This window comes from Salvelinus namaycush, chromosome 36 (assembly GCF_016432855.1).
Source record: "Salvelinus namaycush isolate Seneca chromosome 36, SaNama_1.0, whole genome shotgun sequence".
Classification (NCBI taxonomy): Eukaryota; Metazoa; Chordata; class Actinopteri; order Salmoniformes; family Salmonidae; genus Salvelinus; species Salvelinus namaycush.
Window position 1 is genome coordinate 5,573,590 of NC_052342.1, and position 25,639 is coordinate 5,599,228.

Genomic DNA, 25,639 nt, shown 5'->3' on the forward strand with positions numbered 1-25,639 from the left:
GCCTTCTTGCAGCATGCCTAATGCACGTTCACGCAGATGAGCAGGGACCCTGGGCATCTTTCTTTTGGTGTTTATCAGAGTCAGTAGAAAGGCCTCTTTAGTGCCCTAAGTTTTCATAACTGACCTTAATTGCCTACCGTCTATAAGCTGTTAGTGTCTTAACGACCGTTCTACAGGTGCATGTTCATTAATTGTTTATGGTTCATTGAACAAGCATGGGAAACAGTGTTTAAACCCTTTACAATGATGATCTGTGAAGTTATTTGGATTTTTACGAATTATCTTTGAAAGACAGGTTCCTGAATAGGGGACATTTCTTTTTTGATGAGTTTATAATATTTTCTGGTCTGTTGAATGTAATAAGGAGCAACTAGACGCCAGACTTGACACATTTATGAAATTGCTTCTTCCAGTTACTGATAAGCATGTACCCATTTAAGAAACTAACTGTAAAAAACTGCTAAATTACTGTGGATTGATGAGGAATTGAAAAATTGTATGGTTGATAGGGACGAGGCAAAAATAATGGCAAATAAGTCTGGTTGCACAGCCGATTGGCAAACGTACTGTAAATTGAGAAATCATGTGACTAAACAAAAATAAGAAGAAACTGTTCTACGAAACAAAGATAAGTTATATAAAGAATGAAGGTAAAAAGCACCTTAAATTACATTTTTTGGGGGGGGAAAGGTGAACTCTGCTCATCCTTCATGGAATCAGATGGCTCATTTATCACAAAATCCTCTGATGTTGCCAAATACTTAAATTACTTTTTCATTGGCAAGATTAACAAAATTAGGTATGACATGCCAACAAACTATGAACCTTCGTATCACGCAAACAGAAATAATGAAAAACTTTTTCATTTTTAATTCTGTAAAGAGAGTGTGGTAGAGTATATAATATACACTGCTCAAAAAAATAAAGGGAACACTTAAACAACACAATGTAACTCCAAGTCAATCACACTTCTGTGAAATCAAACTGTCCACTTAGGAAGCAACACTGATTGACAATAAATTTCACATGCTGTTGTGCAAATGGAATAGACAACAGGTGGAAATTATAGGCAGGTGGAAATTATAGGCAATTAGCAAGACACCCCCAGTAAAGGAGTGGTTCTGCAGGTGGTGACCACAGACCACTTCTCAGTTCCTATGCTTCCTGGCTGATGTTTTGGTCACTTTTGAATGCTGGCGGTGCTTTCACTCTAGTGGTAGCATGAGACGGAGTCTACAACCCACACAAGTGGCTCAGGTAGTGCAGCTCATCCAGGATGGCACATCAATGCAAGCTGTGGCAAGAAGGTTTGCTGTGTCTGTCAGCGTAGTGTCCAGAGCATGGAGGCACTACCAGGAGACAGGCCAGTACATCAGGAGACGTGGAGGAGGCCGTAGGAGGGCAACAGCAGCAGCAGGACCGCTACCTCCGCCTTTGTGCAAGGAGGAGCAGGAGGAGCACTGCCAGAGCCCTGCAAAATGACCTCCAGCAGGCCACAAATGTGCATGTGTCTGCTCAAACGGTCAGAAACAGACTCCATGAGGGTGGTATGAGGGCCCGACGTCCACAGGTGGGGGTTGTGCTTACAGCCCAACACCGTGCAGGACGTTTGGCATTTGCCAGAGAACACCAAGATTGGCAAATTCGCCACTGGCGCCCTGTGCTCTTCACAGATGAAAGCAGGTTCACACTGAGCACATGAGCACATGTGACAGACGTGACAGAGTCTGGAGATGCCGTGGAGAACGTTCTGCTGCCTGCAACATCCTCCAGCATGACCGGTTTGGCGGTGGGTCAGTCATGGTGTGGGGTGGCATTTCTTTGGGGGGCCGCACAGCCCTCCATGTGCTCGCCAGAGGTAGCCTGACTGCCATTAGGTACCGAGATGAGATCCTCAGACCCCTTGTGAGACCATATGCTGGTGCGGTTGGCCCTGGGTTCCTCCTAATGCAAGACAATGCTAGACCTCATGTGGCTGGAGTGTGTCAGCAGTTCCTGCAAGAGGAAGGCATTGATGCTATGGACTGGCCCGCCCGTTCCCCAGACCTGAATCCAATTGAGCACATCTGGGACATCATGTCTCGCTCCATCCACCAACGCCACGTTGCACCACAGACTGTCCAGGAGTTGGCGGAAGCTTTAGTCCAGGTCTGGGAGGAGATCCCTCAGGAGACCATCCGCCACCTCATCAGGAGCATGCCCAGGCGTTGTAGGGAGGTCATACAGGCACGTGGAGGCCACACACACTACTGAGCCTCATTTGGACTTGTTTTAAGGACATTACATCAAAGTTGGATCAGCCTGTAGTGTGGTTTTCCACTTTAATTTTGAGTGTGACTCCAAATCCAGACCTCCATGGGTTGATAAATTTGATTTCCATTGATAATTTTTGTGTGATTTTGTTGTCAGCACATTGAACTATGTAAAGAAAAAAGTATTTAATAAGAATATTTCATTCATTCAGATCTAGGATGTGTTATTTTAGTGTTCCCTTTATTTTTTTGAGCAGTGTATTTAAAAAAAAAAAAATGACAAACCAGTAATGACATCTTTCGTGGGGGAAAAAAATGCCTTCTCTTCAATCTAAGCCTACAGGAAAGTGTGTGCCCTCAGGCCAGGAGGGAAGCAAAAGTCATTCTGCTACCCAAGAATAGCAAAGCACCCTTTTACTGGTTCAAACAGCCAAACAATCAGCCGGCTACCGACCATTAGTAAACTTTTGGAAAAAATTGTGCTTGTCCAGATACAATGCCGTTTCACAGTAAACAAATGAACGACTGACTTTTAGCATGCTTATAAGGAAAGGGACTCAACATGTGGAGACTTTTATTTCCCTCACCAACTTTAAACATCTGCTATCTGAGCAGCTAACCGATCGCTGCAGCTGTACATAGTCCATCTGTAAACAACCCACCCAATTTACCTACCTCATCCCCTTACTGTTTTTATTTATTTATTTTTCTGCTCATTTGCACACCAGTATCTCTACTTGCTCATGATCATCTGATGATTCATCACTCCAGTGTTAATCTGCTAAATTGTAATTATTCGCTCCTATGGCCTATTTATTGCCTACCTCATGCCTTTTGCACACAATGTACATAGACTCATTTTGTGTTTTTTTCCTACTGTGTTATTGACTTGTTTATTGTTTACTCCATGTGTAACTCTGTGTTGTTGTCTGTTCACACTGCTATGCTTTATCTTGGCCAGGTCGCAGTTGTAAATGAGAACTTGTTCTCAACTAGCCTACCTGGTTAAATAAAGGTGAAATAAAATAAAATAAATAAATAAATGTAATGCACTGACACAAATGACTGATGATTGGCTGCAAGAAATTGGTAATAAGATTTTAGGAGCAGTTTTGTTAGACTTCAGTGCAGCTTTTGAAATTAGCATTCATAGCATGCAGCAGACTTGTTATAGCTTTGCATCCTCTGCCATATCATGGATTGAGAGTTACCTAACGGAAGCGCATCTAACGTAAACCTGGTCAATTTTTGGCATACCTCAAGGTAGCTGTCTTGGCCCCTTTTTTTCTATTTTTTTTTACTAACGATCTACCACTGGCCTTGAGTAAAGCCTGTGTGTCTATGTATGCTGATGACTCAAAATTATACATGTCTGCTACCAGAGAAAGTTATATCACTGCAACCCTTAACAAAGAGCTGCTGTCAGTTTTAGAATGGGTGGCTAGTAGTAAGATAGTCCTAAATTATATAAAAAAACTAAAAGCATTGTATTTGAGACGAATCATTCGCTTAACCCTAAACATTTATATTGTCAAGTGCCACAAAGATGGACATAGGCAAATTACAGTTGGCGCAGAACAGAGCAGCACGGTGGCCCTTAAAATATAACATGCATGTCAATCTCTCCTGGCTCAAAGTAGAGGAGAGATTGACTGCATCACTACCTCTCTTTTGTGAGAGGTATTGGCGTGTTGAAAGCATCAAACTGTCTGTTCAAACAGCTAACATACAGGTCAGACACACATTCATATCCCTCTAGATATGTCACCGGTTTCTTCACAGTCCTCAAGTCCAGAACAGACTCTCGGAAATACACAGTACTACATACAGCCATGACTACATGGAACTCTCTTCCACGTTAAGTAACTCAGTCGAGCAGTAAAATCCGATATAAAAAACCCTGTATAAAATAACACCTCACGCCACAACGCGGACTGTGAAGAGACATATACACAAGCGCACACACTCTACACAGACCCACACATTTTAATATTGTCATGTTGTATTTTAATGTGCATTTAATACAGTACATTTGAGCAATGTACATACACTACCAGTCAAACGTTTGGACACACCTACTCATTCAAGAGTTTCTTTAATTTGACTATTTTCTACATTGTGGAAAAATAGTGAAGACATCAAAACTATTAAATAACACATATGAATCATGTAGTAACCAAAAAAGTGTTTAACACATCAAAATATATTTGAGATTTGAGATTCTTCAAAGTAGCCACTCTTTGCCTTGATGACAGCTTTGCACACTCTTGGCATTCTCTCAACCAGCTTCATGAGGTCACCTGGAATGCATTTCAATTAACAGGTGTGCCTTGTTAATTTGTGTAATTTCTTTACTTCATAATGCATAGTAAAAATAAAGAAAAACCCTTGAACGAGTAGGTGTGTCCAAACTTTTGACTGTTACTGTATGTGTAATCCACAATGTCGAGCAGGCTATTGTTTTACTATGATGTATTATTTTATTCCTGTTTGTACTCCAGGAAGAGTAGCCGCTGCCTTTTCAGCAGCTAATGGGGATCCTAATAAATACAAAAAACCGGTGGGATGTAAGTGTACATCCATCTTGGGAACTGTATTTCGTTTACATGACATCTCATCTCCGTTCCAGGTTTTGCGGGAACCCCAGGCTACCTGTCCCCAGAGGTCCTGAGGAAAGACCCCTATGGGAAACCTGTGGATATGTGGGCCTGTGGTAAGGAACTTCCCAACATGGAACAATCTATTTGTCTTTGCGCAAAAGGCTAGTACCAACTACAAAGGACCTACATGGCTCTCACACAGACAATTAGTTCATCCAGTTGAATTAATCACTGCAGCCCACTCGTTACATAAACTCAAGGGCCACCTGGGCTTTAATGTCTACCACACACTCATTCACAACCTGTGCGTCTCTGAATTTTGGGCCACAATGACTTATTTGTGTCGTTAGTGCTCTACTGACCAACCAAGGGCCCCTGAGCTCGTCCCGGTAACCTACCAGCAAATGAGCAACACAGTGCTGAAGTGCTTGGATTGTTTTTGTAACCACAGTGACGGTGACATGATGATAAACCCTTATAGTGGGAGGAGTCTATGAAGAGGGAGTACTTTTCTGTCCTCTCTTGATCTCCTCATCCGTGTAACAATGAAAGCTGTTAACTTGTATGAAGTCCAGAGGATGTGAGTGGAGCTGGAGCGAGGAGTGGAGCGTACCCAATTTGACTGGAGCGTGGAGCTAGTTTCCCAAAGGCTGGCGCGTCAGCTCCAGTAGTGCTCACTTCGAGCTCAGGGCATGCCCGGCCCAGCATGCATTTGTAGTCTTCTTGTGTGCTACTATAGCCCCTTGCTTTAGATACTGTCATTTAGGGTGCTAAATATTTTCATAAAGAAACTGATAAAACACACAGGTGAAAAATCAAGGTGACTTACAAAGATGAGGAGGACCAAGGGATGGAGTAGGTGATGTAGCGTCTACAACTAAATAATCATTTTGGAATCTGAAAAGACGGGTATCACGAAAGCATGATGGTGTACTTACCTGCTAACAGAAAGGAATGAGGTGGGTAGCTAACTAAAGTGTGTCATTGTAGCAAAGTGTTTATAAACTAAAAATCTGATCTCTTAAAAGTTTTGTTCATTTTCGTTCTATTATCTATACAATATGCCATCATTGAATAGGCCTGGCATATTACCTTTTTTAAGGAGCTTTCTGTTTTGATAGGGTTATTTTACCTAAAATCTAGGCCTACCTACAGAAAAATAAACAATGTATCCCTGCCCAGCATGGAAAGAGTGGCCCGAAAGGTGTTTAGCATCCACAGAGGCTCTGCATGCGCTGAGAGGGTATTCTCCACTGCTAGCCTGCTCTCCAGGCTCCATCGCAGGAACTCTGGCCATGTTTCTAAAAATGTATTCAAAGGCATTGTAGATGGAGCCTAATAAAGAATTTATCATTTAATTTTATTCTAAGTAAGTCACAGCCTATATGTGCAATTTATAGACTATGATGATTTAATACAACAAAAAATACTTTTCATTCAAATCATATGGTTTGGTTTCAATACTTCAAAACTAAATGGTAGGTCCAGGTGGTCACAAAAATAGATGGTTGTTGGTTAAATTGTGGATGAATTAGTTTATTAGAGGATTGGTTTTTAGTGGAGCGGTTGGAAAGTACGTGGAGCGATGAGCGGCGCTCACATTCTCTGATTTAAGTCACTAAAAGTCATTACTCAGATATTATTGGGTCATACTGATTGTGCTTTCTCCTCTTGCTGAGATTTGAGTAATTTTGAAATGTACTTTTATTCATAATTGGTATAATCCTGATGACATGTTTGTCTCTGTCTCATCAGGTGTGATTCTCTACATTCTCCTGGTGGGCTACCCTCCCTTCTGGGACGAGGACCAGCACAGACTGTACCAGCAGATCAAGGCTGGGGCTTACGATGTGAGTACTGACATGACACACACATACTCTGTCACGTACAGTACATGCTTTCACACAGACAAATGTATCTGTTTGCCAATCTGTCAGCAGTCTTTTCGGCAGAGTCTCACTGGTTTAAGGTATCACCAGTGGTGGAAAAAGTACCCAATTGTCATACTTGAGTAAAAGTAAAGATACCTTAATAGAAAACGACTCAAGTGAAAGTCACCCAGTAAAATACTATTGAGTAAAAGTCAAAGTATTTCGTTTTAAATATACTTAAGTATCAAAAGTATACATTATATCAAATTCCTTATATTAAGCAAACCAGACGGAAACATATTCTTGTTTTTGTATTTATTTATGGGTAGTCAAAGGCACGCTTGAACACTCAGACATCATTTACAAACAAAGCATTTGTGTTTAGCGAGTTTGCCAGATCAGATGTAGTACGGATGACCAAGGACGTTCTCGTGCGTGAATTTGACCATTTTCCTGTCCAGCTAAGCATTCAAAATGTAATGAGTACTTTTGGGTGTCAGGGTGAAATGTATGGAGTGAAAAGTATGTTATTTTCTTTAGGAATGTTGTGAAGTAAAAGTTGTCAAAAATATAAATGGTAAAGTACAGACCCCCAAAAACGACTTAAATAGTACTTTACACCACTGGGTATCACTGGAGTTGATTTCTATGGTTGTTATCTGACAGTATTTACATGAGATTAAGGCAGGCTTGCTCTTAGATCGATACCGAAACCTCCCATCCCCTCACTGTTTCTGAGACTTTGATCACGATCCCTTAACTTTAGCAGGCAAAGCTAATCTCCTGTTTGAGTGACTGGAATTGAACATGTTTATCTTGTCTCTCCTCTTGCACAAGAAGGAAATGTGTTAGCCACTTGATTTCCACCCGACACAAGGGCCATACTTGACACATCAGAATTCCAGTCTCTGTCTATTGGCTGAGCATTGCCTCTCCCAGCATGCTGTTGGAACACCACACACAGGCTATTTCCTCTTTGTCTGGCAGCTCTATCCCTGCTCTCCCCAGTCAATCCCAACGCCTGTCCCAGACAGATTGAGTTTTCGAACGAGGGAGGGGCAGAGAAGAGGAGGAGAGCGGCAGGGGGACAGCCCACTGCAATGGCTCAAGCCCAACTTGGCTCTGGAGACGAGCACCTTCTGCTCAGTGAATCTGTTTTTTTGGCAACCTTATGATGTTTTTTTGTTGCCAGTTTTCTCGCTGTCCTTGTTTCTCCAAGGACACATTTTCAAACAAAGCTGAATGGAGGGAGTGAAAGAGTGAGGGAGGGATGGGAGGATAGATGAGTGGATGGATGGAATGACGGATGACGAGCCTCATTGCCTCTCTCGATGTTCTCCCCTTCAGTTTCCGTCCCCTGAGTGGGACACAGTGACCCCCGAGGCCAAAGACCTGATTAACAAGATGTTGACCATCAACCCTGTCAAGAGGGTCACCGCCACAGATGCACTCAAACACCCCTGGATCTGTGTACGTGTCTCACACACACACACACACACACACACACACACACACACACACACACACACACACACACACACACACACACACACACACAGTCCAATGGTCCGATGAGCACACCTACAGACTCATGACGTTCTCCCCCTCTCTCACTGTCCTCTCTGCAGCAACGTTCCACTGTGGCGTCCATGATGCACAGACAGGAGACGGTGGAGTGCCTGAGGAAGTTCAACGCCAGGAGGAAGCTCAAGGTGAGGGAGTGTTTCTCACAGGACTTCACCAGATGTCGTGAGTGAGACCTTGAGAAAGTGACAACTTGACTTAAAACCCGAGCCCATGCTTGTCATAGAGTGGACCCTGAGCACTAAATAATGTGCTCATTAGCATCATAATCTATCCACCTAATGTTGGACACCGTGTTAGGGATGAGGTGTGCCAAGTATTAAAGCCTCGGAGGTCAGTTTTTCAACTCACTGTTCCTTTTCCCTTCCTCAGGGTGCTATCCTCACCACCATGCTGGCCACACGCAACTTCTCAGGTAAGATGCATCCACCTACTGTATTGTAGTTTCTTTCGCGGTGTCTCCCTTTGGCTCTATATGTCTGTGTTTTTGCTTCTTCTCTCCCTCACCAGATCAATATTTAGAATTCTCCATCAGCTGCTGCTTAGTAGTGTTATTTCACCGAAACACTTGAGGAAAACAATGGGGAGAGAAATGAGGGATAGAGGGGTAGGTGTTAAAGGAAGGAAGGACGGATAGAGTGAGAGAGGAACAAGGAGAAAAATGCACAAGAGAGTATGGCGCGACTAAATGTGAAAGAAGCATGAGTTGTAGGGGAGAACTCCAGGATGAATACGCTGTGGCCTTTAAAACTACCACTATCAGCCTGCTCTCAGTTCATATCAATAGAAACTGCCTGGAGACCAGTGGAGCGATGCTGATCGATGTGGTTCAGACAATCTGGGCCTCTTAAAGGGCCATACTTTAATATGTTGTCTGTTAGTTAAAAATATAGATTTTCTCTCGGGTGATGAGTGAAGGGGAAGGGAAAAGGGGATACCTAGTCAGTTGCACAACTGAATGCATTCAAATGAAATATCTTCTGCATTTATCCCAACCCCTCTGAATCAGAGTGGCTACTGGAGAAAATATGTGGACTTCCCTTTCTCCTGCTTGCTTGCATTTATTTGGGCAATTTAGTTCAGGCAAGAAAAACACATTGTTTAATCTCTCTCTCCCTGTCAAGACTTTGGTTCTCTTGTTAACAGAAAATATTTTATTTGAAAAGTACATTGTTTTACATTTTCATTCCATATAGCCAATAATTTTTTTGCTCAGAGCAAGACTTTACACCGGTGGTATTCAAAGTCGGGGTCACAACCCTTTATGGGGTCACCCCACAAATAAAAAACCTACAGATTATTATATGGGATCAATATACAAACTTTTTTGAGAAAGATGTTATTGAGTATGTATTTATTTATTTATTTTCATTTTGATGAGATAAAAATGCTATGAATTTAAGGTTATTTTTGGTAATGTAGAAATGTACTGATTTCTAAGGTTGTCATTTGATTTGGAATGGGGTGGGTTCGCAAGGAATTATTTTTGGGAAAAATGGGGTCCCCAGAAATTCTGGCGGGAAAAAATGGTGTCCTCGCTGAAAAAGTTTGAATACCACTGCTTTACACCGTCTGTTTTATTTACCTTTTTGTTTTTTCTCCATTCTGTTTTTGGGATTGTGTAACCTTGTGAGGTAAGAGTCTCTGTCATGGAAAGAGGCATGCCTTGGCACTGCTCTCTACCCATGTGCCCGTCTTGGTAACTTGCACCCCTCTCAGACTAAACATTTTTACAAACACCTCTCTTCTTCCCTCTCTCATACCCTCTTCATACACTGTGTGGCTATTGTGTGACAGCCCTGATCACTTTAACCAATCACTGAGCTTTTCCACGTGCCAGGAACCTCATCATTCTACACAACCAGTCAATTAGCTCGCTCCATGAGTGGACTATATTTGCATGTTGATTTAGGAGTCGGTGCTAACCTGTTCTCTATGGAGGAGTTGTCATTATCACATTAACATGATGGATCTTCCTTAAGCAATACAAGGTCTCTATTTACAAGTGTGTGTGTTGCATTAAACCTACATTCTGTAGGACTGTCACAGTTTGCCCATAATTGGCTGTCTTCACTAGATTTAGTGGTGTGTGTGTTTGCACGTGTGTGTGTGTGTCAATCAGAGGTGTCCTCGCTGACCTTGTCCCCTTGTCCTCTCTCCTTACAGCAGCCAAGAGCCTGCTCAACAAGAAAGCTGACGGCGTCAAGGTGAGTTATCTCATCTACTTCTGCGATCTTAACATCTGACAACACACATTGACACATACACCTTTAGTTATGGATTCATGTAACTTATAACTTGTAACTGACAGTCTCAGAAGAGAAGTTGGAGTATTTCTACAGTACATTTGTTTCAGCTGCCAGCAGTGAAATGGTGTCAGTTTGAGTGCTGCATGACTAACATACTGACTAGAACAGGCACCAGACGCGATTAGGACACACAGGTTGAAATGTCAATACGACCTCTGAACCAACTACAGTTGAAGTCGGAAGTTTACATACACCTTAGCCAAATACATTTAAACTCAGATTTCAACAATTCCTGATAATTAATCCTAGTAAAAATCCCCTGTCTTAGGTCAGTTAGGATCACCACTTTATTTTAAGAATGTGAAATGTCAGAATAATAGTAGAGAGAATGATTTAGTTCAGCTTTTATTTCTTTCATCACATTCCCAGTGGGTCAAAAGTTTACATACACTCAATTAGTATTTGGTAGCATTGCCTTTAAATTGTTTAACTTGGGTCAAACGTTTCGGGTAGCCTTCCACAAGCTTCCCACAATAATCACCAAGTTCCAAACTGCCTCTGGAAGCAACGTCAGCACAATAACTGTTGATCGGGAGCTTCATGAAATGGGTTTCTATGGCCAGGCAGCCGCACGCAAGCCTATGGTCAGTGATGAATGGAGTGATGAATCACGCTTTACCATCTGACAGTCTGACGGACGAATCTGGGATTGTTGGATGCCAGGAGAACACTACCTGCCCGAATGCATAGTGCCAACTGTAAAGTTTGGTGGAGGAGGAATAATGCTCTGGGGCTATTTTTCATGGTTCAGGCTAGGCTCCTCAGTTCCAGTGAAGGGACATTTTAATGCTACAGCATACACTGACGTTCTAGACCATTCTGTGCTTCCAATTTTGTGGCAACAGTTTGGGGAAGGCCCTTTCCTGTTTCAGCATGACAATGCCGCGGTGAACAAAGTGAGGTCCATACAGAAATGGTTTGTCGAGATCAGTGTGGAAGAACCTGACTGGCCTGCGCAGAGCCCTGACCTCAACCCCATTGAACACCTTTGGGATGAATTGGAATGTCGACTGTGAGCCAGGCCTAATCGCCCAAGATCAGTGCCCAACCTCCCCACAGAAATGTTCCAACATCTAGTGGAAAGCTTTCCCAGAAGAGTGGAGGCAGTTATATCACCAACTCTATATTAATGACCATGGTTTTGAAATGAGATGTTCAACGAGCAGGTATCCACTTCACTTTCCTCATCAATCTACACACAATACCCCATAATGACAAAGCAAAAACAGGTTTTTAGATTTGTTTTTGCAAATTTATAATTCAGACCCTTTGTTGAGACTCGAAATTGAGCGCAGGTGCATCCTGTTTCCATTAATCATACTTGATATTTGTCAAACTTGATTGGAGTCCACCTGTGGTAAATTTAATTGATTGTTACATTACAGCCTTATTCTAAAATAGTTTTTTTTCCGCTCATCAATCTACACACAATACCCTATAATGACAAAGTAAACGTGTTTTTAGAACATTTTGCAAATTTTTCATAAGTATTCAGACCCTTTACTCAGTACTTTGTTGAAGCACCTTTGGCAGAGATTACAGTCTCGAGTCTTCTTGGGTATGACGCTACAAGCTTGGCACACTTGTATTTGGGGAGTTTCTCCAATTCTTCTTTGCAGGTCCCCTCAAGCTCTGTCAGGTTGGATGGGGGAATGTCGCTGCACAGCCATTTTTTTTAGGGCCATCAATGTTCGCTATTAAAATCAGATCCAACAATATCAAGGGACTAGAAATCCAGGGCTTAAAAACAAAGGCGTCAATGTATGCTGATGACTCAACTTGTCTTGAATTCGTAATATGGATCCCTGGACAGTCTCACTGAGTTTCTGTAGATAGTTTCTGTAACCTCTCTAGATTAAAACAGAAGTATGGAGGACAAAAATAACTTATGTATATTCTAAACACATTTTACATACAGTACATGGCACTTTTTTTTTTACACAGTAGTTACATAGGACAATTATTGTTCTTTTGAGATACATTACATGTAACTACTGTGCCAAATATGTCAAATGTGTTTAGAATGTACATACCAAGTTATTTTTGACCTCCGAGGAGGGGTGATGGATAAACCAATATATTCTTTAATACAGTTATCCAATGTGCTTATGGCAGGCAGTTTAAGCAGCTGTAGGAGGTTTAGCATCTCGGTACATTTGTACCTGATATATTTGCCTAAAACTCTTTCTAAATCTGTCTATCTACAGCCGTGTGAGTCATCGGTGTGTTTTGAAAGCACAGCAGGCAGCTTTTGAAGGATTATTTCAGGTATAGCGCAGGGGTCCAGCATGTTACCCTCTTAAATGTCACTGCCTCTGAGGCTGTGTTGAAGAGTAGATAACCTAATGGACTGGGGAAATGGCAGGCATTACATTATTTAGTCCTGCCATCAATTTTGGTTTCCGTGTATGCTGAATCTTTAATGATTACAAATGTGTGCGGTAGGTAGCCTAGCGGTTGAGACCGTTGTGGCCAGTAACCGAAAGGTCGCTGGTTTGAATTCCCGAGCAGACGAGGTGAAAAATCTGTCGGTGCCCTTGAGCAAGACACTTAACCCTAATTGCTCCTGTAAGTCGCTCTGGATAAGAGTGTCTGCTAAATTACTCAAATGTAAATGTGTTTGTTATAAAATACCCTTTCTCAGAGTGTACTGTTAAGTCTAGGGTCTTGACTCTTGACACATACTGGTTGTGCTTTGGGGTTGAGATATTGTGATATTGGACCCAGTCTCTTTTGTGTTCTGTCTGAGACCGAGCCAATGCCAAAATTGCTGGTATTCCTGTCCCTACTTTTTATCCAACCTTGCATCTACCACGGGTTGCCAGTTATGTGGTTGATTATAGAACACCCTAGTGCTGTCTAGTGGGTAGTTTCAGGGTGGTTCAATCGGCCATTTGTAGCCCCCTGGCCTAGGATAGTTGTCCAGTATCTTGGTTTAATGAGCAACCCATTGTATAAGCCTCTTGATGTGTAGTTTGAGTTTCATGGCTAGCTCCCCATGTCTCTCTGTGGAGAACCTAGTTCTATGATCAGGTGCATTCCAGTTGGCCCATATTATCTAGTACTTTAAAAAAAAATCGTTTTACATAGCTAGGGTGCCCAATGACTGGGCTACAAAATCAGGGCATGCAGTTCACAAAGGAATAGTATACAGCTTTTTGACCTTAATTTTTCCCCCCTTGACGTGCTTCCGATGCAGACGATGAGGTTCATGCCGACAGTAAAACCAGAAACTATTGGGCTGTCACAACGTCGCTTGACTTTAAATTTGAGCAGCATTGGATAATTGCATTACTACTGATTTTTGTTTTATTTCTCATCTCTAGTTTAGAGTCACAATGGCACCAATTAGTTTGATTTAAGGCCTCCATAAACGACGTTAATAGTGGCTGTTTAGACTTCCTGGAAAAGCATGAAAACAGTAGAGCGGAACAGCCGATCGCTTTCAAGTTCATGTTTACGAAGTTCTGTCTCAGCGAGGAACTCCTTTGCGTGTTTATTCTGCGTATAATCCTCCAGAATAATGGTGTATCGCTACAGGCTTGGAACCATCAGATTTGTCTCATGAAGTTATATTCTCTCACTAAACTGTATACCCTGCAGAGTATTTGCTCGTTAACTCCTGACATTTTCACTCCCGCAGCTGTGTATTCCCGGACACCTCTCCTGTCTCTCTCCCTGCTTGGACCACTGGTCCTTGTTCCTGATATCAATCGGCTGTTTCTTGTCTCCGTCTCTGTCCACTTACCTTGTAGATCAACAACAAGACCAATGTAGTCACCAGCCCCAAAGAGCCCCCCACTCTGGTACACTCTCTGTCTTTCTGCACGTCTGCCTGCCTGTCTGTCTCATCCTCCATGCTTGGGCTGCTCACCCCACTCTAGCAACGTCTGTCTTTGTTTTGTTCCCCAGTGATGCCTCTTTTTAATATTGAATTTTTGTTTTCTTTATAGGCTAACACATTTTTCTTTTTTTATCATACACATGCATTTACTTTTTACTGTGGACCAGTAGACATTGCAGTTGGCATGTGCCCTTTTTGCTTGGAATGGTTCACCATTGCATGCTTCTGTGTGTGTGAACAGCTGTACATCCCAGGGTTCATGTTTTTACTTTCACTCCACTTAAGCTTTCCCCCAAGTTACCAAGGAAACCAATGAGACATGCTGGTTGAAACACGCATGCGGGCTTCCTAAAATAGACCTCACACACTAGCAGTGAAACGCATCCTAAGATTACTCCGCTAGTGCCGTCCGTGTCACCCTGTCACCACACATGAGCTTCAACGTGACCGTGTCATGGCATGCCTTATGACAGCCTACCTGTCGGCACTGCCCAGAGGGAATCGACTCAGACTTACCGCAGTTTTATCTACGCGTTAGACATGTCAGGTCAGCCAAGAGGCCGATTTAACCAGCCCCAGGCAGAACCGTAGATGCATCCCTAGTATAATGTCACCATTTGTAAATACATACAAAATATTAGCTTTGTTTTTCCGTCCTATTACGTATATAATAACATGGTAATAACCTCATGGCTTTTAAACAATGGCTATTGCACTACTTCTAAAGTGATGCGGTTATGTATTTCTAGATGTGAGAAATGTGGCATGTTCACTCATCACACACACACACACACACACACACACACACACACACACACACTCTGCCTGGAGTCACCTCTAAGGGTCAACTGCACGCCTTGCTTTGGCTGTACACACGTAAAATACCTTCCTGTAGTTTATATCCAGGAAGGGCCTGGTGACTAGCGTGCTTCCTACTGCTGTACACCTCCCATCCTGTCTTGGTTGTTGTGTGTCTGTTTTTAAATATGAATATCATAGCCTTGTCTTCTGATGCCTTTAAATTGCACCAAGTTGACTACTCAAAGATCTCTCGTTTTCATGGGAAAAAGTTGGGCCATACTGCATTAAAGCCCTTAGCTATAGCCTCAGTGGTGCGTCATTTGTCCTTGATTTTACCCCCGAACGTGCCTTCTCCGAGGTTCCTTTGGTCTTTTTCTCTATTAACTATTTACCACACCAATTTCCTGTCTATTTAACCCCTTCTTCACCCTCTTCCTCCTTCCTCTCTGTGAATCAGGAGCCTCAAACCACTGTCATCCACAACCCAACTGAGGGAAACAAAGTAGTGAGTAAATGGAACAGTAGTGCCAAACGTGTTTGCTGTTGTGCTCTAGTTAGCAGAGTGATAAGCTAGTTGGTTTTAGTTGGTGTTTCTTACAAAGCCTTGTATAATGTTGCATGCATGGTGCCTTGGTGTATGTCCTAACTGTTTGTTTCGTCTGCGCTTCACACAGACACCGGACTTAGGACTTTGTCAATATGTTTTATCTTATGTTCAACAAATGTGCATGCTGTATTTATACACGGAGTATATAAAACATTTAAGAACACCGTAAGAAGGATTTTTAAGACTTGAGACGATTGAGACATGGTGTGCGTGTGCCGTTCAGAGGGTGAATGGGCCAAGACAAAACATGTAAGTGCCTTTGAACGGGGTACGGCAGTAGGTGCCAGGTGCAAAAGGTTTGTGTCAAGAACTGCAACGCTTCTGGGTTTTTCACACTCAACAGTTTCCCGTGTGTCTCAAGAATGGTCCCACCACCCAAAGGACGTCCAGCCGACTTGACACAACTGTAGGAAGCATTGGTGTCAACGTGGGCCGGCATCCCTGTGAAACGCATTCGACACCTTGTAGAGTCCAATGCCCCGACGAGCTAGAATGCGATCCGTTTTGACGAATGTGGATCCAGGCTATGTCTCCTTTAGATTTGTTGTAACGTTTTGTGTGTGAAGATGTTCATCTGGTTTTTTACTATCTTAGTGTTGGGAGTAGTACTGCTAGTGGCTTCCTGTTAAAATTACATGGTAAAGAACTAGACTCGACAAGCTTGTACCTGTGTGTGACCAAAGTGAGACGTCGACCTATATGCCGACCCAATGTCAACGATGATATTTTTGTTTGCGTGACTATAGCCCCAAAGAGTACGTTAAGTTATCCGAATCTGTTCTCTCAGCGGTTCCGAAGATAATCAGTTCCTTTGCCCAAACTATTTTACTCATCTGACAATGCATCACGTCTCTTGTGCTCACGCTTTATGCAGTTTCAACAGCCGACAGGTGTCCATTGTTCTCAGCTGTTTGTTCTTGTCCAACAGGAGACCAGTGAGAGTGCAAACACCACCATGGAGGATGAGGACGTGAAAGGTAGGAGCACACACCTGTATTAGGCAAGTAGCTCTGTGTTGACTCTGCTCGGTCTAAGTGAAAGGGAATGTCTTATTCTTTCAGCACTGACGTGTTGGCATGTATTTTTGTCTTACTGATTTTGCATCAATATGTATGCTATTAAAATGCCTGTTTTTCTTTGTATCATTTTGTTTGTATGAATTCATCAGGTAAGCATGTGTTTATCCAGGCATCCATCCTGCTTTTTCATTTAATATGCTTAATTAATCCACTTCATCTGTCCCATTATTTATTTATTTTACCCCCTTTTCATAATATCCAATTGCAATCTTATCTCATCACTGCAACTCCCGCAACGAGCTCGGGAGAGTCGAAGGTCGAGCCATGCGTCCTCCGAAACATGACCTGCCAAAACGCGCTTCTTAACACCCGCCCGCTTAACCCGGGAAGCCAGCCACACTAATGTGTCGGAGGAGGAGGAAACACTGTTCAACTGACTACCGAAGTCAGCCTGCAGGCGCCTGGCCCACCACAAGGAGTCACTAGAGCACAATGAGCCAAGTAAAGTCCCTCCGGGCAAACCCTCCCCTAACCCGGACAACGCTGGGCCAAGTGTGCGCCGCCTTATGGGACTCCAGATCACAGCCGGTTGTGACACAGCCTGGGATCAAACCCGGGTCTGTAGTGACGCCTCAAGCACTGAGATGCAGTGCCTTAGACTGCTGTGCCACTCGGGGGAGGCCCCCTATCTGTCTATCATCTGATCATGCACTGCCATCCTCCAAACTTGTAACGCTATAATGTCTTTCTATATCAATAGATTTTAGCTGCAACCCTTTACTTACACTGTCAGTTCTGTGAATGATGTCATCTGTCTAACCGTGCATTTAAAAAAAAATGAAAGTTCCATTTTCACGTTATTTGTTTAACATTTGAGTCATTTAGCAGACGCTCTTATCCAGAGCAATTTAATGGAGCAATTAGGGTTAAGTGCCTTGCTCAAGGGCACGTCGACAGATGTTTCACCTCGTCGGCTCTGGGATTCGAACCAGCTACCTTTCGGTTACTGGCCCAATGCTCTTAACCGCTAGGCTACCTGCCAAAACCAATGGTATTGGAAGAACAATGGGTGAATTGTGGCCCAACTTTGATTGTCAGTGGTGCATTTTACACCCACTCTGCTGAGCTAGTTAGTGACTCATTAGTGATTTGGAACTGTGTCTACAGTGGGTAGTGGGAACTAACACAATGAGAGCAGGCTGAGTCTACAAAGAGAAGCCATGGGGGAGGTGTGGACACTGTGTACAGTCGTTTAGGGAGCTGAATCAGGCTCTGCTGCTGGCCTTGCATGATTTCCCATTTCGCTGCTGCCCTGCTGGTCCACTGAGCCAGAACAGTGTGTGTGTGTGCACAAGCTCCACCATTACAGATAGTCATTAGTAGCATTTGTTCACCTCCCTCTTCAACTGGATGGTTTTGCTTTTTTTTCGAAACCCAGAGGCACAACATTGCGAGACTACCGGGAACGCTTGCGAAGCAGACCAGGCTGGGGTTTGGGGTTAGAGAAGTCAGTGAGAGAAGTGAAATATTCTTCCATCGTTGTTCATTTTCTCGAAATCTGAAGGCACGACCTAGATTGGAGCCAATGTCTTAAGTAGTCGAACATGTTGTTACGCCAACCTCGTGAAAGTGACAAACCGACACGCTTTCACAAGGAGTGCCTTTGATTTGACGGCCTCCGCGTGCGCAGTTCGGCACGAGACCACCGCTAGACCCGTTTTACGCGTTTCTGCGCACGAGCTTAGCTAGCTAAAGTCGCTATGACATGAACTGCAAGTGTGATCGGGGATTTCCTTGTATGACATCGTGACATCTGGGGAGCGTGACGATGACCCCAATCACAATAATTCACCTCCTCATTCTACACTCCGCCTTCAAAAGGCCTGAGACGGGGATGCAATTTCATTAGTCAATCCCATGAGCTACCTGCTTTGAATTTTAATAAGGAAATCTCATGAGCTACCTGCTTTGAACAGTCGTTCCTAGGTCCCCTAGCTGTGGCAGTTTGTGTGGAGAGAAAATTATGTTTCATTGCATTTGAGAGTTGCTTTCTGTCAATGTTTGCATTCCATGACGGATGATTACTGATGGATTCTGGCTTTATGCAGTGTGACATGTCTCATTGCTGTTTGCGCCACCAACCGTGTCTGTGTTGCTCGTCATTTTCATATTCCCTTTGTTTTTCTTTGTTTGAAAGATGAAGGCATTGCCTTTCCCAGTTTGACGTAGTCGTTCCATCACGTTGTGCGTGTGTAGGAGTTGGACGACTGTAGGATGTGGTTTTTTTGCATAGTCTCGCCCTGTATTTTCTAATGTTCCGAATAAACAGAACCATGTTTCTGGCCACAACACATTCTGAAGCACCAACCCAACACGCAGGAACCTATCAGTGCCCAAGTGTCACTCACCCTGTAACATCAACACTTGCCAGAAAGAGGAGGCCTTACAACCATCCCAGCATACATTTTTCATTTGTTTTTTTAATTAACATTTTTCATGCCTTTCCTCCTCAGCATTGTGTTTCCAGAGCTCCCACTGAGAACAAGGCAGTGTCACACATCCTTCATTCACTCAACCTTTCATTTCTTTTCTCCATTTCACATTTTTGTTTTCGATCCCTCACCTCCATCCATCCACCCACCACTCATACCAATAACCCTTGTCACCCTGACACCCTTGCCCAAGTCTCCCGTCCCTCCTCCCCAAGTTCCCCTTGCTTCTGGCGGGAGCACTCAGGCTCGTACCACTCCTCCTCCTCTTCCTCCTCTTCCTCCTGCTGGTATTCTCCCAGTGTTTGGCCCAGTAGGGAGGAATTGTGCCACTATGTTCTCAGGGCCCTGGTCGCCTGCTACCTGCTCCTCCTCTTCACCTCCTTCTTTGTGGTCTTATTCTCCGTCCACCCTGACGCCCACTGTGGGCCCTACCACACCCACACTCAGGGGCCTCAGCCTCAGCACCCCCTTGGGCCCCTGCCTAGCCCGGGCCCCATCGACATGCAGTGTAAGTTTGCCCAGAGTGAGGGAGAGGGCACAAACAATTTCCCCCCAAAAGCTACTACCCTCTGTGCCCCACTTTCCCTGAACGTCCCTCCATATCCTGTTGACCACTATCAGATATGCCTCATTTGAAGTCCACATTTGTTTAGGATATGACTTTTAGGATCATTTGGTGCACGTGGTGAGTGAAAATACATGCAAATAAATCCCTCGTTGTACATGGCACGAGATATCAAAGACTAAACAAAGGCACACACCCCGTTACTGTTTGTCATGGAGCCCTGTGAAAGAAGGGTCCTGAAAAGTACCCCTTACTGAGGTTGCACGTTGTGTAGGTTGGCCTGTTGTTGCACTCAGTGGCGCAAAGCAGCGCTTGTCTCCCATACAGGCATCCAGAATGTGTGTACTGTGCTGCCCCCTGGAGGTCATGGTCTGCCATTGGAGTAGTCAGTCTAACCAGGGGTTGCCAGATTATCAGTACTGTCTTCTCATAACAGTCTTTGGAAATGTATACAGTAATGCATTTACAATGTATTACACCTAGGTTGGGCATAGGAAAAAAAGTATTACTGCAGTGTTGATGCGTACGTAGAGAGTCGCCAGCTCCGAGGTTGACAGTGAACAGTCTAAAGGAGTGGGAGTACACTTTTAAGGACTAGTTTTGATAGAGGTTTTTTCTTTGCACAGACAGCACTGAAGACTTCCAGGAAAGGAATGGTTTCATTGACCATTAGTCTCTACATTGACAGCGCATTTGATAAGTGGATTGCCTTTTGTGTCGAAAATAATTAAACTTCCCTTCGGTAGAATCAGCGTGATCTGGACTATTCACACTCTCGCTTCTCCAGCTGTAGACCGTGTCCCGTTTCCTCAAATTATGAACCTTTTCACTCTCATCAGGCTGAGACAGAGGCAGCCGGTAAAACACAGAGCCTCTAGACGGAGGAAAAAGCTCACGCTCTGTTTCTCTCCTGTCAAAGCCGTGGATCAGTTTCTCATCTTATTGCTGCTTTATCCATCATTGATGTGTGTGCACCTCAATATACAGTCCCTCATGGCAAGCGACATATTAAAGAATACTAATGTTTCCTGAAAGAAGATATTTTGTCAACAAAGCAAAATTCTATTTTGTTTGCCGAGTCCCATTTCTTCGTTTCTGAGAGAGCCATTGATCTATTTCTGATTAGAAAATAACTGACAGGCAAAAACAGCTTTGTTTTCACTCCGTGTGCTATTGCGTGTTGTCAGGGGGACACACCGGCGGTATTTCTGTATTTTGAAAGTTATATATCTTGAAAACGTGATTGCTGACATGCAAAACATTTTTGCGAATGTACCAACAACGGGCTAATGAAACAAATACCGAAAGATAGTTTTGGGGTGGAATTTCCCTTTAAGCTTTCCACTTGTGGAGGAGTTTAATTTCTTAGCAAACAGACTGCTAGAGGGCAAGGTCTGTCAGGTTTGTACGTGTTGGACGGGGCTGTATCAGACTAACTGCCAGACTAGTGGCCAATCACTGACGGCTAATGTAAGACCCAACTGGAGTGTTGTTGTTTGTCCACGGGAGTCTTCCTCACATTGGTGAACAACGTTCTGAGAAGTACACAGCACCCGAGGGGAACTGTTACTAATTTGCATCCTTTGTGTTCTGTCAGTCACGCCGATTGGAAGTGTCAGAGGGGACAAAAGTGTCGAGGGTAAAGCGTTTAAGAAACAGCGTTGATCTTTTTCTCATTCCTGGGACTTTAATTCTCTACGTTTTAAGTGCACGTTACACTAAAAAAGAAGAGTAACAGTCAATTCACTACCATTCCATTTGACATCTACCTCAAATAACAGATTTTCTAAACCACAAAACCTTTGCTTTGTTTTTCTTTACATCCATTACCTGTTACCTTGCCTACTTAACATGATTTCATTACCTCGCAAGTTATCTGTGGAAATGTTGTTGAAACGCACACACTCTCCCCTGTGTGTGTGTGTGTGTGTGTGTGTGTGTGTGTGTGTGTGTGCGTGTGCGTGTGCGTGTGTGTGGAATTGGTGAACCTTGGCCCCTGAACCTATTGACTGTGTTGTGGGTCATATTGTCACCACTACTTCAACTTGTATTGGTCACATACACTGTATTTAGCAGATGTTATTGTGGGTGTGGTGAAATAAAATTGTATTCGTCACATGTGCCAAATACAACCTTACAGTGAAATGCTTACTTACAAGGCCTTAACCAACAATGCCGTTTTAAGAAAAATAAGTGTTAAAGTATTTACTCAAATAAACTGAAGTAAAAAATAAATAAGGGGCAGCAATAAAATAACAGTAGTGAGACTATATACAGGAGATACCGGTACAGAGTCAGTGTGTGGGGGCACCGGTTAGTTGAGGTAATATGTACATGTAGGTAGAGGTAAAGTGACTATGCATAGATAATAAACAGAGAGTAGCAGCAGCGTAAAAATGTGGGTGGGGGCGACAACAATGAAAATAGTCAATGTAGCCATTTGATTAGCTGTTCAGGAGTCTTAATGGCTTGGGGGTAGAAACTGTTGTGAATGTTGACCGGTTTAAAGGTCTTACTCACATCGGCTACGGAGAGCGCATGCTTCAGTGTTGCTTGCCTCAAAGCGAGCATCGTAGTTTAGCTCGTCTGGTAGGTTCGTGTCACTGGTCAGCTCGCGGCTGTGCTTCCCTTTGTAGTTCGTAATTGTTTGCAAGCCCTGCCACATCCGACGAGCGTCGGAGCCGGTGTAGTACGATTCAATCTTAGTCCTTTATTGACGCTTTGCCTGTTTGATGGTTCGTCGGAGGGCATAGCATGATTTCTTATAAGCGTCCGGGTTAGAGTTCCGCTCCTTAAAAGCAGCAGCTCTACCCTTTAGCTCAGTGCGGATTCTGCCTGTAACCCATGGCTTCTGGTTGGGGTATGTACGTACGGTCACTGTGGGGACGACGTCAACGATGCACTTATTGATGAAGCCAGTGACTGATGTGGTGTACTCCTCAATGCCATCGGAAGAATCCCGGAACACATTCCAGTCTGTGCTAGCAATACGTTCCTGTAGCTTAGCATCTGCGTCATCCTATTCCCCCCAGAAATGTCCGGGAACTTGCAGGTGCCTTGGAGGAAGAGTGGGGTAAACATCTCACAGCAAGAACTGGCAAATCTGTTGCAGTCCATGAGGAGGAGATGAACTGCAGTACTTAATGCAGCTGTTGGCCACACCAGATACTGACTTTTGATTTTGACCCCCCCCTCCCCTCCCCCTCCCCCCCTTTGTTCAGGGACACATTCCATTTCTGTCAGTCACATGTCTGTGGAACTTGTTCAGTTTATGTCTGTTGTTGAATCTTATGTTCATCCAAATAGTTATACAAATAAACGCAGTTGACAGTGAGAGGATGTTTCTTTTTTTGCTGAGTTTACATATTAAATGATTAAAATAGTATGTAAACATTATTAAAGTGACCAGTGATTCCATGTCTACAGTATGTACATATGGAAGCAGCCTTTAAGGTGCAGGGTTGAGTAACCAGGTGGTTGCCGGCTAGTGACAGTGACTAAGTTCAGGGCAGGGTACTGGGTGGAGACCAGATAGTGATGGCTATACAGTCTGGTGGCCTTGAGATAGAAGCTGTTTTTCAGACTCTCGGTCCCAGCTTTGATGCACTTGTACTGACCTCGCCTTCTGGATGATAGCAGGGTGAATAGGCGATGGCTCGGGTGGTTGATGTCTTTGATGATCTTTTTGGCCTTCCTGTGACATCGGGTGCTGTATGTGTCCTGGAGGGCAGATAGTTTGCCCCCGGTGATGCGTTGTGTAGACCTCACTACCCTCTGGAGAGCCTTACGGTTGTGGGCGGAGAAGTTGCCGTACCAGGCGGTCATACAGCCCGACAGGATGCTCTCAATGGTGCATCTTTGGTTAATGTAAATCCCTCAAACTGCTCTAAAGGGATTAATTTACTCCCTTGATTACTTAACACATCAGAGGTGTGTTACTCGAATCGCCTATGGTTGTGGGACAGTTCACTGTTAGGTTTGTGGCAACCTGTGGAAATGTATTTTTTTCTCTCTTCCTCCCCCTCTCAGCTCGTAAGCAGGAGATCATCAAAGTGACTGAGCAGCTGATTGAGGCCATCAACAATGGAGACTTTGAAGCCTACACGTTAGTGATCTTGGGTTTTTATCTACAGGGATCTACAACAGCGATCGCCCTACAATCTAGATATTTATCCATATGCCAACACTGCACCATTTGAAAACGTAATTGTTTGTGTTCCACTTCTGTCTCACAGGAAGATCTGTGATCCCGGGCTTACATCCTTTGAGCCAGAGGCTTTGGGAAACCTAGTCGAGGGAACCGACTTCCACAGATTCTACTTTGAGAACGGTAGAGCCCCTGCATTCCGTTATGCACCAATGACTGTAGAAGCATTAATTACCTTGACTGTGTACTGATTTTATCCATTTCCCTCCAATCCGCCTCTGTCATCCAGCTCTGTCCAGGGGCAAGCAAGTGCCCGTCCACACCATCCTGCTCAACCCCCACGTGCACCTGATCGGCGACGATGCGGCGTGCATCGCTTACATCCGCCTCACCCAGTACATGGACGCCAGCGGCATGCCACGCACCATGCAGTCGGAGGAGACCCGCATCTGGCACCGCCGTGACGCCAAGTGGCAGAACATCCACTTCCACCGCTCCGGCTCGCCCACTGTGCCCGCCAAATAAGTTGACTAGAGGTGGGATTATAGCCCTGTGCTGGCCTGGCCTGCTTTATCCAGTCATTCTGGAGCTATGTAGCTAGATTGGTTCTGCTTTGGCCCTGCTATCCCTACCTGGTCCCCGTCCTGTATATCTAACTTGATCCGCCTGCACTATGTAGCTGCTAGCCTGCTAATGTGTGTAGTTTGGTCTGCCTTTGTTCTGGTTTAGCCCTGATCATCCCTAGATAGTAAAGGTAGGTGACTGTAGGTGTGCTTAGTCCACCCAACCTGCTTCATCCTGGAGCTATGTAGCTAGCCTGGTCTGCTTTGGTTCTGCTTTGGTCTTTCTCTACCTCAGCTGGCCTCAAACACATTTTTACAACACAAGTTACTAATTAGCAAGTGTAAAATACATCAATTCCACGTCTTTCTGTCGCAGTTGAGGACCCCCTAGCCTACAGCTGTCACCTGACCTACAGAATCTGCCTACTAAGTGTGTGACATCCTCGCCCAATCCCATCCCAACGCTACAACTCCGCCCTCTGAGTGTTGTTTACATATCGTCGCTGCTGGACTGAAGATTCTTCTTGTAAAATATCAAAAGGAAACAACGATCTTGACGATATCATTTTATAGAGAAAATGTTGGTGTTTTATCGCATTGTTCCATTCTTCTCAGTCATCGCAGGACATTTATGACTGAAACATATATCTTTTTTATTTTAATACAATAATTTACTAATTTTAAACATGTTTTCAGTTTGAATGCCATAGGAAAATGTATACAGTACATGCCAGAGTTGTTGACGATATGTGAAGATTGCAAATGTGTGGGTTTGAGATATGAGAGATATTCAATCTTAAATAATATACAGTAATACAGTGTCGTCCGTAATTATTAGGACTGTGAAGCATTTTTTCTTCTTTTGAAATCGTGGCTGAAGTTTATAGTGCAGACTGACAGCTTTAATTTGAAGTTATTTTCATCCATATCAGGTGAACCGTTTAGAAATTACAGCACTTTTTGTACATTGTAGGCCTCCCCATTT

General features: G+C 43.7%; 1 protein-coding gene across 4 annotated transcripts in view; it reads left to right on the plus strand.

The window, feature by feature from the left end:
* The window catches only part of LOC120030240 (calcium/calmodulin-dependent protein kinase type II delta chain), a 118,802-nt gene extending 93,202 nt beyond the window's left edge, over nt 1-25,600 (plus strand). Inside the window, exons 8-18 of one of the 4 annotated variants that reach the window (XM_038975587.1) lie at nt 4,882-4,965; nt 6,608-6,702; nt 8,071-8,193; nt 8,352-8,435; nt 8,680-8,722; nt 10,474-10,514; nt 16,797-16,845; nt 23,974-24,049; nt 24,180-24,274; nt 24,381-24,627; nt 25,031-25,600. In XM_038975587.1, coding sequence (XP_038831515.1) covers nt 4,882-4,965; nt 6,608-6,702; nt 8,071-8,193; nt 8,352-8,435; nt 8,680-8,722; nt 10,474-10,514; nt 16,797-16,845; nt 23,974-24,049; nt 24,180-24,274; nt 24,381-24,616 — 926 coding nt within the window. In that variant the 3' untranslated portion in view covers nt 24,617-24,627; nt 25,031-25,600. The remainder of the gene's footprint in view (nt 1-4,881; nt 4,966-6,607; nt 6,703-8,070; nt 8,194-8,351; nt 8,436-8,679; nt 8,723-10,473; nt 10,515-16,796; nt 16,846-23,973; nt 24,050-24,179; nt 24,275-24,380; nt 24,628-25,030) is intronic. The other 3 variants (XM_038975590.1, XM_038975586.1, XM_038975588.1) reach the window with 3 other exon arrangements.
* The last annotated feature ends 39 nt before the right edge of the window (nt 25,601-25,639 follow it).